This window comes from Ovis aries, chromosome 11 (assembly GCF_016772045.2).
Source record: "Ovis aries strain OAR_USU_Benz2616 breed Rambouillet chromosome 11, ARS-UI_Ramb_v3.0, whole genome shotgun sequence".
Lineage (NCBI taxonomy): Eukaryota > Metazoa > Chordata > Mammalia > Artiodactyla > Bovidae > Ovis > Ovis aries.
In genome coordinates, this window is record NC_056064.1 from 31949072 (window position 1) to 31969573 (window position 20502).

The window sequence follows — 20502 nt, forward strand, 5'->3', positions numbered from 1 at the left end:
CTACTTGATCGAAAGAAGAGCAGATATAATGCTTGCCCTGCTTTTCAACCATTTGGGGTCTTCTTTCTCGAGCAGTGTGAGAAGTGACCCCAGGCAGCCCCGTCCCCCTGCCTCTGGAAGATTATGTTTTCTGCCCAACAGGAACACTAGGGAGTCCAGCTCCGTGGTGTGCAGCAGGAGAGGGAGGGACCAGGAGGTGGGACCGCGGGCACAGTCGCTCTGCAGGCAGGCTCGGCCTCGGAGAGGATGGCTGGAACCTTGGGGGAAGGGTGAACAAGGCCGTGGAGGTGAGGATGCAGGCGCTCAGAAGGAAAAAGCCGGACCAGGGAGGTGGTTACACGAGAGCAAAACTGGAGAGTCTACCTTGAAAAATGAGAGCGAAAATGGGGGGGAAGAAGTCAAGATGAGGGCATCTGTCCCTCTTACAGAAGAGCGAAAGCTGCCTCTTACAGGGCTGGAGTCTTGAGAAGGCAGGAGAGGGGCTGCCACCATCACTCTGAAGATCGGGAAGGGAGATGAGCCCTGGAGGAGCCCCAGCTATGGGTCTTCAGGTGGGAGGGATGGAGAGGGGACAGGGTGGCTTGAGCAGCCTCTAGGGGGCGTCACAGATGTGAGATGCAAAGGAGGTTGGGGGAAGGGGATGGCAACTCACTCTCAGATTGAACACACAACAAGTCTCGGGTATGGTTAGAGGGTCTCCATCACCATTGCCAGGACAACATACCCCTTGGGTGGTCTCTCTTTCCAGGCCCAAGCAGTCACAGCTGGGGAGAGAGGGGTCAGTGCTGGTCCCCAGGTCAGCGTGGGAGCCAGGATTCTGCAAGGGTCCTACCCCCTTTACATGCCAGCACCTCGACACCCTCTGGTCTCCAGGAGGTGGGCTCTGCTGCCCTCCTGCCCCACCCCCAGCTCGTCTTATTCCTTGAGGGGCAGGTGGGCAGTGTCCCAGACACAGGCCATGCCTGCAGGGGACAGACAACCGCCCTCGCCCTGATGGCCTCGCCAAAACCAGAGACCCTCGGAGCTGCACACTGGCGACTCCCAGGTCCCTGTGGGCACATGCTGTGGCCTAGGAGTGAACCGTGACCTCTCCTCGGGGAAGCAGGCTCGAGCACCTGCTTAGATTGCTTCCGGAAGAATGAGGACAGGCAGGGTCTGGTGGACCCAGTTCATCCAGGCTCCCACAAAGCCTTTCACAAGATGCCGCACAAAGTCCACTTCAGAAAGCGGGCTCTGTTGAGGGCCAGGCTTGCAGTCATCTTTACGCTGTAGACATTTATTTGACATACAGCTTTGTGCCACCTCTTTCGAAAGTCATGTGTCCATAAACCGTGCTCCGGCCCAGGAAGTGCCATCACTACAGACAGTCTCCTCATTGTGTGGAGCTGGTGCCATGCTGAGCCTGTAATTTATTATACGTAGGTGTACTCAGACACGCTAGTCTTACCCATTATTGCTAACTGGGCCATGTTTTTAAGTAAAGGATAAATAAATGGGGAGAACTCTGCCAGAAGTAAGATGCTGGTTGTGCCCATATCTTAAATACTGGGTTCCGAGGGGTTCATCCGTCACAACCACTTGCTTCCCACCAGCTGTGCAGCGAACCATGTGCAGAACAGGCACAGATCGGGCAGCCCTCCCGTCAGCCCGGGGAGGAGGGGGTCGTCATCGCTCCTGCCCAGATGAGCATGGGGAGGTCGAGACAACCCCCGGCCAGGGAGGGGTGGGGCAGGGCCTCCTTCAAACCCAGCGTTCAGAGGCCTCCGCCCTCCTCGCTTTGTGAACCTCGGTTGGCAAACACAGAAGGAGCAGCTGTGCTCCGGCAGGCAAGTCCTTCCTCGTGTTAAATGACATCTAGAGGATGTCCTGGGCCCAGGAGGAGGCCAGGCCAGTGCTGCCTCTAGCTCACTCCCGCCCCAGGCCCAGTCGCCCCTGCTCAGCTCTGATCCCACACACTGACCCGTGTTCCCTGCTCTCTCTTCCAGCCCGCTGCTCGCCGTGTCCTTCGCCACATGCTGTGCGGTTCCTGGAGTCGCTCTGCTGACCTGGGGCGTGAACCCACTCACGGGCGCCCTGGGCCTCTTCAACATTTTCCTGTACACCTGCTGCTACACCCCGCTCAAGAGGGTCAGCATCGCCAACACATGGGTGGGGGCAGTCGTGGGGGCCATCCCCCCGTCATGGGCTGGACCGCAGCCACAGGCAGCCTGGATGCTGGTGAGTGTTGCAGCCTCTTTCTCCACAGGCCCGAGGCATGGGTCCCCCACACCAGCTCCCACGGGTGGCCAGCGTGAGTCAGAGCCCGCGTCCTTCCCTGGGCTGCGGTACTTGGTGGCAGACATTTTATTCTGTGCTAGTGCCTTGCCAGGGGCTTGCCCGGTGGCTCAGTGGTAAAGAATCCACCTGCCAATGCAGGAGACACAGGTTTGACCCCTGAATCTGGAGGAGGAAGTGGCAGCCCACTCCAGTATTTTTGCCTGGAGAATCCCATGGACAGAGGAGCCTGGTGGGCTACAGTCCATGGGGTCACAAGGAGTCAGACAGGACTTAGCAGCTAGACAGCAATGGCAGTCCTCTGGCAAGAGCACGAATGTGGCCAGGGGAGGCACTGAGTGCGGAGCTGCAGGGCGGCCGTGCGGCCTGGCCTCTGAGCGAGTGAGCAGACGCTCTCTGCATAGGGAACGGCTGGGAAGAAACAGGACGACACGCAGAATGAGAAGAAAGTGCCTGAAAGTCAGGAGCCAAGTGAGGCCTGTCTGCGGAGGGTCGGCCCACATCCTGAGGAGGTGTCGGGCTGGGCCCCCGCCTGCCTGGCCCGGCAGACGCAGCCCCGTCAGCAGGTTTCTCCCTCCCCAGAACCAGGTCATTTCCCCTCTTCAGAGAGGACAGACTATTTTCATTAGTTTCTAATTTATTTTTATATGATTTGCTTAAATTGTTCATGCTGTCTACAATAAAACCATTGAAACGTTCCTCCAGGTTTTTGGCTGGGATGTCACGGCTAAATTTGTGGGGTGAAAATAGGTCCTTCTTACCATCTGTAAGGGAAGTTTCGCAGTCTAATTAGTCAAGTAATTAGTGTTCCTGACCGACACTTAGGAAGGAAGTGGTGAGGTTTCTTGCAGTCTGTGTAAGTACATATTTTTCAAATGAGTGATCAGAAGGCTGGTGACCATAAACCGTTGCCCCAGAAGCCACATCCCTGAGACTTTCATAAAAGCCCTTACACTCCATCCTGGCGAGCTCACAAAGGCAAGGACACCTTCACTGGATGGCCTCTTAGAGAGGCTTTAATATCCTGTAATGGCGGAGTCTCACGAATCTGCAAATGTAATATCCTAATGCGTACTTGGCGGTCTGTTCTGTGACGAACCTGAAGCCAAAGTCTCTTGCGAGTGGGGAGGCAGCGGTGGCCCTGGGGAGGGGGCCTGGGTTTGGAACCCTGGCGCCCCTTCCCCACTTAGCTTTTGCCCTTCAGAACAGAACCTCACCTCCTCAGGTGGCCATCTCCTCGCCTCCCACATGAGGCTGTCACGGCCTGTCTCTCCCGGAGGTGTTGTGAAGACTCAGTGAGTTGCTGTTAAGTCTACTTCATTCATAGAGATGGTGTATTAGTGCAGATGAAGGAAGGTCATGAGATTTCATTCCTCTGCAGGCTCTGAGCAGTTCCTAACTGTGACTTGACTGTGGCTTTGCAGACAGGGAGATGTCTACTGGCTTAGCAGGGAAGAGCACTGGGGTCCATCGTTGTTCAGTCACTAAGTCATATCCAACTCTTTGCAACCCCACGCTATCTCATCCTGTTACCCCTTCTTCTTCTGCCCTCAATCTTTCCCAGCATCAAGGTCTCTTCCAATGAGTTGTCTTTTCACATCAAGTGGCCAAAGTATTAGAAGCTTCAGCTTCAGTATCAATCCTTCCATTGGATATCCAGGGTTGATTTCCTTTAGGAGTGACTGGTTTGATCTCCTTGCTGTCTCAAGAGTTTTCTCCAGCACCACAGTTTGAAAGCATCAGTTTTTAGCCCTCAGCCTTCTTTATGGTCCAACTCTCACATCTGTACATGACTGCTGGAAAAACCAAGTCACTAACAGGGTCCAATAGTGACCTCTGTCTTGGGTGAGGGAAGGGTGGGGGAGGGCACAGATCTGGCATCCCTGGACTGGATGACATGTGAGTTTCTCCCCGGTTTTCAATTGTAAACTTTTAAGTGTACATCTGGGCACCTCCTGCTCAGATTCCTGCTGCTCAGCTCTGCCTGGAGCCCCAATCTTGACCCAACTAACCTCTCCCACCTCTCCACTCCAAGCCTTTCCAGTGATGCCCAGACATTCGAAAGGAAGCAAGTGGCTCCCCAGCTCTGCCTCCCCCATGTGCTCCGTTCCTGCCTGGGTCCTGCTGCCCCAACACGTGGACGCCTGCGCCAGGCCACCTGCCCTGTTGGACGCAGCCCTGGGTCCTATTCAGTTTCCTCAAACCTGGCACAAGGAGCAAGGCACCCCAAACTGCCTTTTCTGTCTAGGGAACCCTAGCCCCAGGGCCAGGGTCAGGGCCAAGTGTGACAGCCCCAGGGGCAGGTACCTCTGGAGGGATGCGAGGGCAGTCAGTCTGCGGCCGTGGAGAACTCGGCCAGGTCTTCGTGCAGGGTCCAAGGACCCAGGTTCCCGCTGAAGGCTGGAGGCCCCATCATCCTCCCAGCAGTTTCCCCGCGAGGAGCTTGGGCCTCGGGACATGTTGGCTCGAGCCACGACCCCGGAGGCCAGAGAGCAAGCGCTCCTCAGGTCCTCCCACTTAGGACGCATGTCCAGGCAGAGCCCTTGTTCAGCCACAGTCTGGATCTGGCTAAACGGCTAGCAGTCATATTTAAAGTAAATTTTTTTTCCTTGAATTTGAGTTATAGTGTTTCTGCAATCCAGATCTCATCATTTGTGTACAAACTCATTCACACAGAGCAGCTCAGGCTAGGCTGTGCTTTCTTTAGACCGCAGCCTGAGAATGCACATTCAGCCCTAAGCAACAAGCCTGCGGCTGCGGGGACTGACCCCGGTGTAGCACAGAGCAGCCTGACAGGCTGACTTCTGTTACATCCCTTCGCTACAGATCTCTAAGCTGCACTGAGGGGCACACAGTAACGGCATGGTTTACTGCCCCCGGAATCCTAGTCCACCACAGATCAGATCACACACCTAACGCCTCATTGGGCTCTCCCAGGTGGCTCAGTGGTAAAGAATCCACCTGCCAATGCAAGAGACATGAGTCTGATCCCTGGGTCAGGACGATCCCCTGGAGAAGGAGATGGGAACCGACTCCCGTATTCTTGCCTGGGAAAGCCAATGGACAGAGGAGCCTGGAGGGCTACAGTGGGGTCACAAAGCATCAGACAACTTGGTGACTAAAACAACAAAAAGCCTTGTCAGGTTTATACAAAAGAGTGATGCTACTTAATGTGATGCTGCAGATTGCTTCAAAAGCCTCAAAACATGGATTTGATAGGCAGAGCCAACTCAAGCTAAGCCATAAATCTTTGAATGAACTGGATAAATGAAATAACGAATCAGTGAATAAGTACCTTCCATTTTAGAGATGGAAAAATTAACATATTCGAAGTCAGTCACCAGGTATCAATCGACAAGTATTTCTTGAGCATCAGCTATGAGTACAGGAGAAAAGACACATACAAAAATAAGGCAGAATCTGAGAGAATATAGTTGAATGATTTGTATTGCTGGGACTTTAGGGACTAAGTTTTATGTTTGATATAGTTTTGTCACCTTCTAGAACTGCATTTTCCAATATGGAAGGCACCAGCCAGAGTCCAAAACAATGGTTCTCAAACTTCAGTATACATCATTGTCCCTGGATGGAGGGCTTGTTAAAACTCAGGTTCCTGGGCCCTGCCCCAGAGCTTTGATTCAGTAGATCTGGGATGGGGCCTGGGAACCTGCATTTCTAACAAGTTCCCACGTGATATTCATGCCCCTGATCCAGGGACCACATTTGAGAACCGCCAGTCTGAATAGACAGAACCCGAGAGCGTTCTCACTGCTAGAATGCTCTGGAAACACCGAGGATTTGGACCAAGGGTGTGGCAGATGCTCCTGTCACTGATGCGGTATCGGGGACGTTTCTGTTATCCACCAAGGTGGCCATCTCTCTTCTGGGTTCTTATCTTAGGGGTCGTGTTTGTTTGAAGGACCCCTTCTGAGGGGGGAAAAAAGCAGCCAGAAATCTTTCCTTTCTTCTGTGGTATCTCCAACCCTTCTTGTCTTTAAACCTCCAAAGACTGATCACCGTGAGCAGCCGTGAGGACGGAGGTGTTTGGAAATCTCTGCTGAACTTGCTGCTGGGGGCACGGTGGGGTGGCATTTGCAGAGATGGGCAAGGTGATGATAGAGGCTAGGCTGCTGGTCTCACCCCACTGCTGAACCATCCCCACAGCCGACTCCATGCAGGGCCCTGAGAGATGCAGTCACCAAAACCCAGTCCAGTTCCCACGGACTCCTCCTGTCTCAGCATCTTCAGGGGGGAGCAGGCAGGCAATCACTGAGCAGAGAGCTTTAGTGGGGCCTCTGGGCTCTCGTAAATTGGTGCCCCGAGTCTGTGCACGAAGACTTTGGAGCCAAGTGACTTCTGAGATAAGTCATGGCCCATTTACTCGAAGAGGGGAAGTGCTTTCCAAGAAGAAGAGAGCCTGTGCACAGGGGCCGGGAGGCATGAGTGCCTACATGGGAACGTCATCCATGCCCTCCCTACTCCAGCTCACTTTCCCCAGCTGGGCAGCTAGGACTTCACACTCCAGCCCCAGCACTCTATAGACACTGCCCCTGACCATGCAGACCTGTGCGAAAGCCCTTTCCTGGGGCTCAGTGGACAGTGATCTCAAGTGAGGGGCTGCAGCTGGGGGCCATGTGCAATGGGGATCCCCAAGCCTCACCTTGAAGGTCCTGCCTTGAAGGAACTGGCCACCCGTTGGGAGGAAAGATACCAGATTAAATAGCTGCAGAAAACAGTGCTTCACAGATGGCTGACGGAGTAAAGAAATCCCATGTTTGGAATCACCCTTCCCCCTTCTTAGCATCTAATCCTTTCCCCTGGTGGTTCAGATGGTAAAGTGTCTGCCTGCAATGCGGGAGACCTGGGTTCCATCCCTCGGTCGGGAAGATCCCCTGGAGAAGGAAGTGGCAACCCACCCCAGTACTCTTGCCTGGAAAATTCCATGGACTGAGGAGCCTGGTAGGCTACAGTCCATGGGGTCCCAAAGAGTCGGACACGACTGAGCAACTTCACTTCACTTCTTAGCATCTGGATCTTTCTGTGGTTTTGTGGTGGCCACGGGGCTATCAAGACCTCAGGGCCCCGAGCACTGAAAGGCCTGCTGTCCAGCCTCCAGCAAAGATGTAAGATAAGCATGAAGACAGCCCTGGGCTCTAGTTTCTTCTCCCCATTGCTGTTTGCTTTGTTTTCATCACACGTGAGAGAGAACTTCTCCCAGTGGTGGTCTCAGTGCCCCAGTGGTGAGGGTACAAAGCCTGTGCTGACCTGCCCCTTGGGAATCCAGCCCAGGGTGGGAGGGGTGATTGTGAGGCAGGACTGGGGGGCCAGGTGGAAGGTGAAGACAAACAGATTAATGGGTGGAAATTGTAAAAGCTAAACAAACACTAGGTGTTCTTGGTGTCTGCTGTTTTGCAGCTGCACAAAGAACGGTAAACAGGTGGCTCTTCTCTCCCAGGGGAAGTTTGGTTTCAGAGAGGCCAGGCCCAGCCAGGGTTCAGCCTGAAAACACTCTTTTGTGCCATTAAAGGAGACCATGGCAAGGGGTTTTACCTGTGTCCATTCTCCTCCGAGACCCTTCCTCCCACCTGCCCAATGACTTTACTGCCTTTTTTTTTTTGGCTCCATTGCTGTTAGAAGAAAATATTAAAAATGCTTACCACCTAAAACTCAGGAAGACTGAGTAAGAGGGCCAGTGCCTAGCACAGCCAGCTCGCTGTCTGAGCGTGGAAGTGCTTGGTTTGACTCTGTAAGCAGTGGCCAGCGACGAGAGTGCTGACCTGAGGGCCATAGGGAGGGTCGAGGGGGGAGGGGACCGTGGGTGAGGGCCCGACAGCAGACACTCTGGCTCTGGAGCCACACGCATTAGCCTCTCGACAGTGTTTACCTCCAGAGACTGTCTAGTTTATCTCAGAAGCTTCAGGCTAAAGTCCCTGCCCTCCCCTCCTCCTCCACGCCAAAGCCACCTCTCTTCCCATTGCCCACCCCACCCCCACCCCCCATTTCTTAAAAAGGCTCAGATTCTGTTTTGTCATTTCCCTAAGTTTGAGTAAGTCCCAGGTCTTGGGAGCTCATGGGATGGGTCTGGTGACTGGCTCGTAGAGGTTTGTGACTTGCCTTTGGTCTGTAATTCCGATGTCGTTGTGTGGTTGACATTAATTATGTCAGCCAACTTTCAGATACAGATGAGGACTGGGGAACAAGCTCTTATCAGGAAGTGACACTCGACAGATGGATGGTTCTAGTAACAAAAAGAGAATGAGGATTCCTAGCCCCTGCTGGTAAACTACAAAATGTTAGATACTGTCTTACCTTATTTACCTCCTTTATTCTAGGATAAGAAGGTAGGACAGAATTCATTCACTCATTCATTCCGCAAATATTTATTGAGGGCTTACCAGCACCAGCTGCCGTTTAACCCAAGCACTTTTGAAGATTCTCTTTAAAATGCTGCCTCGCTTCAAAATCAAGACTAGAAAACGAGTAAGCTCCTTTCGTGTGAGACATTTCCATATCTAGCCTTAGATTGATTAAGATAAATGAAGTTTCTAAAGACAGGGTGAACAGGGAACATTACAGGAATATTAGCAAACCAAACAATACTTAGAGCTCTATTGTCTTCAAAGCCAAAAAACAAACTCCTAAGCAGGCAGGGATGAGAAACACGCCGCGAGCCGGAGGTCAGCAGTATAACTGGTGACCGGTGGGTACATAGCGTCCGGCCTTGTCACCCCTGGGCCACATAGCTGGTCAGGATCGCAGGAGCTGGGCCTCGGCAGACGCCGCCCGGCCGGGAGTACAGAGTCCGTTCTGTGCAGCAAACAGGTTGGTGTTTGTGGATAAAGGGCCAGACCTTTGAGTGTGAGCTGAGGTGTGGGGAGCAGGTGAGGGAACCCCCGGGGACTGGGAGGAAGGGGAGGGAAGCCCTGACTTCCTGGGAGTCAAGGTTCTGTGCTGCCTCTGCTCTCGGCTTCGCTTCAAACAAAACTGAGGGGCTGCTCGTGGATGGCGGGCGGGGACCGCCAGGGGAGGGGAAAGGGGGAGCATCTCCCCCTTCTGCCTCGCCTCTCCATCCCTCTCTGTCCCTTCCGGAGAACCTTCAAGGGCAGGCGGCCACTGCCGACCCCGTGTCTTATTTTCAGGGGACTTTTCACCTCCCCTGGGTCGCCATGCCCCTTCTGCGGCATCCTGGAGGCTCGCCACACGGGAGAGGCTGATCGGTCTCATGGGCGCCTTCGTGTTCACCCTCGGAAACAAGGCTTCGAAATCGCTGGCCGTGAGGCTTCAGGCTTGGCCAAGCCCACCCCCCAGCCAGCCCCCGGTTTACATGAGCCGTCACCCCGAAGCTCCCAAGGGGTGGGGGCCGCGTGGAGAGGGAGCCCCTTGTCGGGGAGGGAGCGCCCCGGAGCCCAGCACAGGCTTCTCTGGGGCCGCGTCTCTTCCTCCCTTCAAGGCTGTGCGTGGACAACGGCTGGGGTCGGAGTGGAAAGGGCCGAATGAGAGCCCACAGGGCAGCAGAGAGCGAGCGAGCTGCAACCACTGCAGCCCATTTGGAAGGGACTGGTTTCTGGAAGAGTTCCGACAGAGCTGGAGCTCCAGCTTGGGGCATCTCGTCTCCGCTGTGTTGGGAACTCGCTCGGCTGGGACCACCTTGACTTCGTTTGCCACAAAGCACAGAAGTGCCTCACGCTGTGGGCCCCAGCACAGGGTGGGGCTCTCCGCACGTTAGGGCGGTGTGCAGGTGGCTGAGAGAGGCTTTGAGCTGGGAAGACTCTGGCTGGCCTTGCTCACCTAGGTGTCCCCCTAATCGGGGAGGGGCCGGGAGATATGGGTTCTCCTCACGTCCACACACACATGACAGTCGGCGAGCTCCTGCGTTCTCTGTGTGTGCGGAGGGAAGGAAGGCAGGCCCTGGACCTTCTCTGGAATTGCCTGCAAACAGGACTGTAGAGTCGTCCATCCTCACGCATCCTCTGGAGAGTCGTAGGCGCAGTTGCAGCAACCATCACAGACTGCCGTATTCTGCGTATTCATCGACCCACAGGTATCTGCTTAAAAGAAAGGAAGCAGACATGGCTTCTGGATATGATTAAACCCAGTAGATACAAAGATTCTGCAGCTAGGCAGGAAAATGAGGGAATACATTGAAAAGAAGAACACACGTGGCTTGTGTCAACTGACTGAAACGCAGAGACCATCTTCAGATCTCAGGTCACACGTCACCTCTTCCAGGAAGCCCTCCCTGATCTCCCCAGGGCCGACTGAGGTCTTGCTCCTGTGAGCTCCTCTCAAGCCCTGCACTGAAGGTGATATCCCCCGGCCTGAGCCTCCTGTGTTGTCTCTGTCCTTGGGCAGAAAGAGGGCCTCGAGGGCAGACCAAGCCTGCCCTACAGTGGGTGTGCAGTCAATATCTGTTGTCACAGAACACAAGCCCAATACAAGCTGACTGCCCTGTGGGGGCGAGGGTGAGCAGAGGCCTTCGAGTCAGGAAACTGAGGGCTTTATGTTTCCCCCACACGGAAGGTGGGTTCCCCCAAGGCCCCCGGACTAATTCCAGGCTTCCTGTGCTTGCTCGCCTTATCTCGATGGAGACAGTCATTTGTTTCACATCTTTCATAGAAGCTGAGGCCGCTGCAGCCGGTGGAGGAGAACTATGCGGGGCTGGGGACGTGTGATTACAATCCATTAAGGCTAAGCTGTGATTTCTAAAGCTCTTTTCATTTGTGACAGGAGCCAAACCCCTACCCCAATTTCCTCCCCCCTGGAGGAAGCAACATGCTACTCTTAGGAAAATGATTTTTTTTTAAATTATGTTATTTTAAGGAGAAGCATAACTGAAAATGTGTATTGAGCAAAACAGAACACTCCAGCTGGCACATGAAAAAAGAGGGCTTTCAAGAAAGACAAGCAAGACTCCACGTGGGAGCCTGATGTTTCTACTGTTTCCAGGCTGGTTTCCCAGCTGCGCTTCCCATTTCAAGAGCAGCACAGCTCCTGAGCCCTGGCTTACCTGTCCCCTCCCCTGCCTCTACATGATCGCGATGCCGGTCCCCAGGGGACACAACTTGGTCCTGTTGGTGCCCCTTGGGCTGGCGCTGTGCTCAGAGCTTCCCAGTGGCCGGTGCCCCAAGGACCAGTCACACTGCCTCCTCCATGCTGGTCCCTCCGACATCCGGGGACGGCTCTACTTTGCCATCAGACCACAAGGGAGAAGCTGGCCTTCTGTCGCTCTGATTTCCACTTCACTTGTACCTGGGTGGTCCACCCTTGCCTTCTGTCTCGGCTAATTCCCTGAGGGTGCTCACTGTCAAAAAGAATATCATCTGTGTGTTTGTAGGAGAACAAAGGTGCCAGCACTCTTATCTTAATGAACCGACTTTCTCCGTCCAACAAGCCTTCCTCTCCTCCCAAATGTGGCCAACATTCTGATGACCACCAGGCATGCGTGTGTGCCAAGTCTCTTTAGTCGTGTCTGACTCTTTGCGACCCCATGGACTGTAGCCCACCAGGCTCCTCTGTCCATGAGATTCTCCAGGCAAGAATACTGGAGGGGGTTGGCCTGCCCTCCTCCAGGGGATCTTCCCGACTCGGCGATTGAACCCACGCCTCTCATGTCTCCTGCATTGGCAGGCGGGCTCTTCACCACCAGTGCCACCTGGGAGGGCCGACCACCAGGCAGAGCCCCCTGCTGCCAGTGTCAGCCTCTGTTTGGCAACAACTTTGTAGGAGAAGGTGCCAGGGGTGCAGAAGAGCCTCGGGCGAGTTGATTAATCTTTCTCATCTGTGAGATGAGGGCAGCCCTGCCTGTAGGAAGGTGCTGGGAGCGTGAGAGCCCGGATGTGTTTCCTCTTCACGGGGCCTGTGGACGAGCCGCCAGGTCTTCACGGGGCAGATGTCTGATGGGCAAACTTAAGACAGCCTCTGAGAAAACCTCCACGTCTCCACCAAGAACTGTGCGTGTCCTGCGCCTGGAGGAAAGGCATCAGCGTCTGCCCCCGTCACCCCTCCTTGGTGACCCCTGCACTGGGGGAGATGCCCCCCCATCTGGGGATGCAGGTGCCCCGTGACCCAGCCCCACCCTCACCAGCCTGTCTACACACACACACACACACAGCCTGACCGCAGCCTTCATGTCGCCCCAGACACACTGAGCCACCCTGCGCAGGATGGTGGAGTTGGTCGTGGCTCTCCGTCACCTTTGGGAAGGTCTTCCCTGAGCAGTCACTCCCAGGTCCTGCATCCTGCCGCCCTGTTTGAGTCTCTGAGTCGCAGCCGTAGTGTCACTGCATTGCGCGCTCCCCGCCCGCTGGACTCCTTGCTGGCCGCTGCCTCTCTGGCATCCAGGGTCATCCCCAGTAGGTGGCAGGCACCATCCTTTCTTTGCCAGCAGATTCAACAAATAGAAGCTGCTTCTTTTACTGTTCAGATTGGAGAATGTTCTCATGAACTAAGATGTATATGTGCTAGTTACAGATAGGGTCAGAATGGACGGGGGTACTTGACAGCCTGCCCAGACCATGCTGGCCTCTTAGTAGGCACTCAGGGAACACGTCCTGTGTGCGGAGAGGAGGAATGAACCTGAGCTGTCTTCCCAGGAGTGGCTGCAGCCCCCTGGGGAGACGCGGCCCCAGGGCAGCGGGGGAACCAGGGTGAAAATCAGACATGCTCCTGCCGAGTTCCTCCTTCACCTCTTGTCAGAGAACTTAGCATCGTCTGATCTGTTTGCTTCATGAGGACTATGTGTTATTTTAGTCGCGCGTGTCCAACTCTTTGTGACTCTGTGCACTGTAGCCCACCAGGCACTTCTGTCCATGGAATTTCCCAGTCAAGAATCTGGAATGGGTTGCCATTTCCTTCTCCAGGAGATCGTCCCAACCCAGGGATTGAACCTGGGTCTCCCACATTGCAGGCAGATTCTGAGCCACCGGGGAGCCCTCATGAGGATTATAAAATCTGCCTAAAGTCCTGCAGTCACATTAAGTCAGGTGACAGAGTGTCTGTTAGTAGGAGGTGCTCAGTAACTGGTAGCCTTAACCCCAGGGTGTTTTAGGGAAGACCCAGCTCCAGAGAAGAGATGCTCAGCTGTTCACCTGTCCTAAAAAACTGCAGATGACAGGCAGGTGTCTGCCCTGCCTTGGGCACAGTGCCTCTGTGCCGCTCTGGGTTCTCCACTCCCGCTGTGGAGTACTCCCGCCTCCCGGTGATGCAGGCCGTTACCCATGTGCCCCGTCCGTGGCGCCCACCCCCGCATCTCTCGGGCTGCCCACGGCACTCCGGTTCTGTCTGTGGTGCCCAGTAGGGAGCTTCCAGGAGGGTCCTTCACCTCTCACCCAAGCCCCTCACTCGCAAGCCAGCTGGAGGAAGCAGAGAGAAAAGCGCAGCCCAGCGTTGTCACCGGGACAGTGCTGCCCTTGAACGTGTCCTCCCTTGTCGTGGTGTGGGCACATGGGGGTGGGGGGCGGACGGGGGCGGGCAGGAGCCGCAGGTGCTCAGCCCCATGGGAACCCAGGTGCCCGGCCTCCCGCCCCCGCCGCGAGGACGTGGGATGCGGGAGAGGATTCAGCGCCCCAGCCCGTCTCCTCCATCTCCATCTCAGCCTCTGAGCAGAGGACCCGGGCGAGGCTGGGAGTGTGGTGGGAGGGGGCGCAGCGCTCAGGCTGGGCCGCAGCCGTGGGGGGCGGAAGGGATACCTGTGTAAACCTCTGACGACAGCCTGTCTTGCTTCCCCACCTCCCCCGCCTCCCCTTCCGTGCAGGGGCCTGTCTTCTGGGAGGAATCCTCTACTCCTGGCAGTTCCCTCACTTCAACGCGCTGAGCTGGGGCCTCCGCGAGGACTACTCCCGGGGCGGCTACTGCATGATGTCCGTCACCCACCCGGCCCTGTGCCGGCGCGTCGCCCTGCGCCACTGCCTGGCGTTGCTCGCCATGTGCGCCGCTGCGCCCGCCCTGGACGTCACCACCTGGACCTTCCCGGTCATCGCCCTGCCCATCAACCTGTACATCTCCTACCTCGGCTTCCGGTTCTACCGGGACGCGGACCGGAAGAGCTCCCGGAAGCTGTTCTTCTGCAGCCTCTGGCACCTGCCTCTGCTCCTGCTGCTGATGCTCACCTGCAAGCGGCGGGCGGGGGAGGAGGGCGCCGGGGCGCAGCAGAGCTGACCGCCGCGCACTCTGGGAAAAGCAGAAGACATCCAGGGAGATGCGCAGGGTTTCGGTCCTTCTTTTTTTTTTTTCACTCTGCTGTTAGGCAAGAAATATTTCGGTTATTCCAAAGCACCAGGAGCAAACTCGCTGCGTTTGAAACGAGGCTGTAAAATAATTTGGTGCTCAGTGACCACTGGACAACTTTTTTCATGGTGATATCCAAAATGTTCCCCAAATGAGAATCGGGGTGGCTCTGTAGATTGACACAAGAAGAGGATGGGTTTTTTTGTTTGCTTGTTTTCCTTTGAGGGTTGTTACAGAGGCCTTCCTCCGACCCCACCACTTGGTTCGTCTTCTCCCTCAGGTCGAAGTGCAGGTTCACCTTGCTTCTCGGCCCTCCCCACCTGCCGGCCAGGGAGGCCAGACAAGGTGCTCACTCGCACGCTGGTATCTGTGGTTCCGTGGCCTATGGTCCCTCACAGGCTGCGTCAGAGTAGATGCAGCTGCCGGCCGCAGCCCCTCTTCTGAATGAGCCGGGCCTAGCTCCCTCTGCCCCACGTTTTCAGCCTCATACCCCCTCAAACGCTAATAGAACACCAAGTACTGGCTGCCGCCCACCTTCTCAGGGAGGATTCAAACGGTTACCTGGGAATCTCAGACCCGCCCTTGTCCTCATCCTGGTAGGTAGCAGCATTTCAGAAACCCCAGGAACCGAGGGCATCTTTGAAGTCCACTGTACCACACAGGTGGTGTCAGAACGGTTCCTTCTAGAAGGGGCATGCTAGACTTAAAGCCAGAAGCCCCTCCGGCTCTGACCCACCTCTCCCTCTTCAACCACTGCTGCAGTCGTCAGCTGGGCTCAGGACCCAGTGAGAAGGGAAGTTAGAAGGGGCTGAGCTGGCCGGCCAGCCCTCACTGCTCACATCCTTGTTCCTTTGGTGAAAAACACATTTCCACCCTGCTATCTTCAGGACTCAGAAATTAGCCTTCACACAGCCAGCGGCTTGGAGAGCCAGAAGCAAGAGCCAGACCCCTGGTGGGGATGCTTCTGGTCGCCGCCCTCCTCCCCCCGGGGTGGGGGGAGGGCGGTGCAAGGGTCCCCGCAGGCAGGGGTGGCCTCCAACACCAGCGGTTCCCGCAGCCTCCCAAGTCCGCCTCATCATCCGGTTACCGGATGTCCCATTTGCCCCAAGGCCTTGAAGCTTAACAGGGTGTTTTAGTTACTCTGTCTCCGGGGCACTGCTGCCCTGGGAGGAATTTATTTGGGAGTTTCAGCCACATTCAAACAACCCTGGCAATATGTCCTTCTCTGCCCAAAGCGATTGCAGGTAGCATCTGATCTTCTACTGCACTTACTTGGCTGTGTTCAGGTCGCGCTGTGGGAACTGACAAAGTCGCGTCTGGCGGGCGGTCCCCAGCCCAAAGATCTGTAAGGCGCGTGGGTTCTCTCTGCTGCAATAAACCTGCACCGCGAGCCGCAGTGTGTGTGGCGTCATTCCACTCCGTCCTGGCAGAACCGGTGACACTGGGCTGGCTGTCACGAGCGGCCATGGGACCAGCAGGCGCGTGGGTGGGAACGAGCAGCCGCGCGCCTGAAGGAATCCCCCGCCCCACCCTCTGCTCAGTCACCCAGTCTCCCTTCCATCGCCCTGGAAGTGGGCCTGGGGCCTCCCCACCTCCTGACCCGTTGTTCTCCTGCTCGGAATATACAGTGCCCGCTGCACGGTCTGCACAGTGAACAGCGCCCCTGCTCCTCGGCGCTCAGACCCCAGGACCACTGAGAACCTTCCGCGCGAACCCCTCACTGTTCCGCCCTCATCGCTCTCACACCTCCCAGGGGCAGCCCTCCGAGGACCACCTTCCCAAACCCTGTCCACTGGTCCTCACGGGAATGTGGAATTCACACTCCCAGGAGCCCAGACCGCTGCTCGCTCATCCAGAGCCTGGGGCTCTGGCCCTGACCGTTGACCGCCAGCACTTGCCAGGCGGATGAAGCTTGGGCGCCCGAGCATCCTCTCGGCAGGTCTCTGGGTAAGTCTGCCGTCCATGCTGGGGCGGCACGAACACGCGCAGAGGGCCTCCTAAGACTCAAGGCTAAAGACAGGAAGGTCTGAGTTTGCTCACCTCAGCGTTTCCCTGCCCATGTCGGGAGCCCAGCCTGGGACGCACTGTCTGGACGTGACTGTCACTCAGCCATAAGGCCATCAGGCCCCCAGGCTGCAAGGGTAGAGGGGCTACGCAGGCAGGATCAGGAGCCTGAGCTTCAACACAAGATTGCACCTGAACTTGGGTTATTTCATAATACAGCAAACTAATGACAAGGAAAAGGGTCGTTCCAGTTCCCTATTTAGCTTTTTAAAAAAACACGACTCAACACAATATTCCTTCTGACTGGGAAAATTATACCAGCTTCCTTTCAGTAAAAACAGTGTATCCATTATGGATGAAACCTAATTTCACCCAGGGTCCCTCTCCGTGGGCCCACAGTGAGGGGGACGCTGTTGCTCGTTGCCACAGTTGGTTTGTCTTCAAACAGAAAAATGGGATGCGTCTTGCCGATACAAGTATCTTCACTGCACTGTAAATACATTTTGAGTTCCCCAGGCCCTGATGCTGGAGGAGAAATACAAGGCTGTTGGAGATTGCTTTGCCCTGAGTATGTATGGAGTTGAATTTCCCTCTGACAGTTTATTTTTCTGTCAATCCATCCTCATCTGCTGTTTGTTTTGCTAAGAAAATAGCTTGGGACTCAGGGCTTCCCAGGTAGCACAGTGGTAAGAAATCTGCCTGTAATGCAGGAGACGTAAGAGATACAGGTTCTATCCCTGGGTTGGGAAAATCCCCTGGAGGTAGGAAACGTCAGCCCACTCAATATTCTTGCCTGGGAAATCCCATGGATGAGGAACTGGCGGGCTGCAGTCCATGGGGTCACAAATGGTCAGGCATAACAGCACACACGCACACACAGCGTTCCTGTACCCCATGCAATGCCAGGACCTGAGCAGAGCTTGTTCTGCTTGCTGACTCCAGTGTGATGGGAGACTCACACCTCTGAATTTAGTTAGAGCTGGAGACTCTGTCCTCTGACACCCACCCACCCCTCTGGACATACTCTAAACAGTAGGACCCTTGTAACTGACTGCAGGAGGAACTCAGGGGAGAAAAGGTTTGGGGAAATGCCCACTTGACCTTTCTAACAACATGCTCAGAGTCCAAGAGAACGCACTTGACTTAAGAAGTAGGTCAGAGTGCTGCTGCCTTGGTGTTTTCTCTGCCATGATCGGCCAGCTAGCGATCCCCCACAATGCACTTCCTCTGTCAAGGGCACACTTTCTCCATCCGTCTTGTAGGATCGATGGTGACAACCAACAGGCAGCTAAATTCAAAGCAAGTGGAAGACAAACAGGGTCCAGCGATTGCCTTCAGCTTTGCCACGCATGCTTTTGGTCCCATCAGCTGTCAAACATTTTAAATAAGTTTATAAACTGCGGAGAGGAAAAGCTAAGTGGGAGCAGTATACTTTTGCTTCTTTTTTTTGGCCTCGCTCCTGGCAGGATCTTAGTTACCCAACCAGGGATCCAACACACACCCCTGGACAGTGGAAGTGCAGGGTCCTAACCATTGGACCATGAGGAAAGGCCCTACTCGCTTCTTTTTTGTTGAAAACCCACACATAATTGACCTCATGCTGGACAGATTACAATTTCTAACCAAATGTAAGAGGTAAAGAGGTGTTCAGGATCAAAGAACCTCTGACACTCGCTTCCTAACTCAGGCTCCGTCACTCTGTTGCTGGTCCCCCCGTGCACATCACAGGACGTCTAGGAGGCCCAGCGTCTGGCCGCAGGTTGAGCCCCCTGTAAACATTCTTCGTGTCTGACCTCCCCTCACTTCCTCCACTGCCACCCTCTCGGCCTCATAAGTTCTCTCTCCCTTGACCCCACCACTGAGTGGTCCACGTAGCAGCCATTGTGATCCTGCCAAGATTCCAGGCAGATCACAACACACCCCTGTTCTCCACCCCCAGAGGGCTTCTCTTCGCTCCATGAATAAAATGCAGAAACTCTACAAGGCCTGTGAGGCCCTCCGTGATCTGGCCCTGCTCCCCGCTCTGATCTTAGAACCACCTCCCCATCGCCGCCACCCCCTGCCCCCTGTACCATCCTGCCCATTTCTCCACAATTGTCAAATTCCGGAAGCCTCTCGTTCCCTCTTCCTGGGCTCCTCTCCCACCCCTCCCCCTGGATCACCCCCTGGCCTCGCTGAAATGGCTGTAAGACACTCTGTGTCCATCTCTGCATTTATCTCATGACTAATTCATTATCTGTCTCTGTAGAGCATAAGCCCCGTGGAGGCAGGGCCTGTTATGCCCAAGTTGTGAAATTTCCCAATGACCACCAGGGAGCCGATATCCGATGCAAAAGCAAGAGAGTTTTTATTACCAAGCTCAAGCTGGGGCTCCTACCAATTCCGACACAGCGGCTATAGGGAGGAGACCCGGGTCTTGGATTACATTGCTTATATAGGGAGTATACATGGGAAAAAGGATTTCTAGGTAGGGGAACGTCTGATTGGTCACTTTCCTTAGGAGGGTTGTGTCTTGGTTCTTGATTGGTCCCTATTGTCTAGGTAGACCACAAGTTCCTGAGCATTCAGTTCAGTTCAGTTCAGTCGCTCAGTCGTGTCCAACTCTTTGCGACCCCATGAATCACAGCACGCCAGGCCTCCCTGTCCATCACCATCTCCCAGAGTTCACTCAGACTCACGTCCATCAAGTCAGTGATGCCATCCAGCCATCTCATCCTCTGTTGTCCCCTTCTCCTCCTGCCCCCAATCTCTCCCAGCATCAGAGTCTTTTCCAATGAGTCAACTCTTCACATGAGGTGTCCAAACTACTGGAGCTTTAGCATCATTCCTTCCAAAGAAATCCCAGGGTTGATCTCCTTCAGAATGGACTGGTTGGATTTCCTTGCAGTCCAAGGGACCCTCAAGAGTCTTCTCCAACACCACAGTTCAAACGTATCAATTATTCAGTGCTCAGCCTTCTTCACAGTCCAACTCTCACATCCATACATGACCACAGGAAAAACCATAGCCTTGACTAGACAGACCTTAGTCGGCAAAGTAATGTCTCTGCTTTTTAACATGCTGTCTAGGTTGGTCATAACTTTTCTTCCAAGGAGTAAGCATCTTTTAATTTCATGGCTGCAGTCACAATCTGCAGTGATTTTGGAGCCCAGAAAAATAAAGTCTGACACTGTTTCTACTGTTTCCCCATCTATTTCCCATGAAGTGATGGGACCAGATGCCATGATCTTCATTTTCCGAATGTTGAGCTTTAAGCCAACTTTTTCGCTCTCCTCTTTCACTTTCATCAAGAGGTTTTTTAGCTCCTCTTCACTTTCTGCCATAAGGGTGGTGTCATCTGCATATCTGAGGTGATTGATATTTCTCCTGGCAATCTTGATTCCAGCTTGTGTTTCTTCCAGTCCAGCGTTTCTCATGATGTACTCTGCATATAAGTTAAATATGCAGGGTGACAATATACAGCCTTGACGTACTCCTCTTTCTATTTGGAACCAGTCTGTTGTTCCATGTCCAGTTCTAACTGTTGCTTCCTGACCTGCATACAGATTCCTCAAGCGGCAGGTTAGGTGGTCTGGTATGCCCATCTCTTTCAGAATTTTCCACAGTTTATTGTGATCCACACAGTCAAAGGCTTTGGCATAGTCAATAAAGCAGAAATAGATGTTTTTCTGGAACTCTCTTGCTTTTTCCATGATCCAGCGGATGTTGGCAATTTGATCTCTGGTTCCTCTGCCTTTTCTAAAACCAGCTTGAACATCAGGGAGTTCACGGTTCACGTATTGCTGAAGTCTGGCTTGGAGAATTTTGAGCATTACTTTACTAGCATGTGAGATGCGTGCAATTGTGCGGTAGTTTGAGCGTTCTTTTGCATTGCCTTTCTTTGGGATTGGAATGAAAACTGATTTTTTCCAGTCCTGTGGCCACTGCTGAGTTTTCCAAACTTGCTGGCATATTGAGTGCAGCACTTTCACAGCATCATCTTTCAGGATTTGAAAGAGT

General features: G+C 54.4%; 1 protein-coding gene across 1 annotated transcript in view; it reads left to right on the forward strand.

Annotated features, from left to right (window-relative positions):
* Positions 1-15889, forward strand: part of LOC101105425 (protoheme IX farnesyltransferase, mitochondrial) — a 108029-nt gene extending 92140 nt beyond the window's left edge. Inside the window, 3 exon segments of the mRNA XM_042255687.1 lie at positions 1986-2167; positions 2170-2217; positions 14027-15889. Of these exon segments, the coding sequence (XP_042111621.1) occupies positions 1986-2167; positions 2170-2217; positions 14027-14430 (634 nt within the window). The 3' untranslated portion in view covers positions 14431-15889.
* The last annotated feature ends 4613 nt before the right edge of the window (positions 15890-20502 follow it).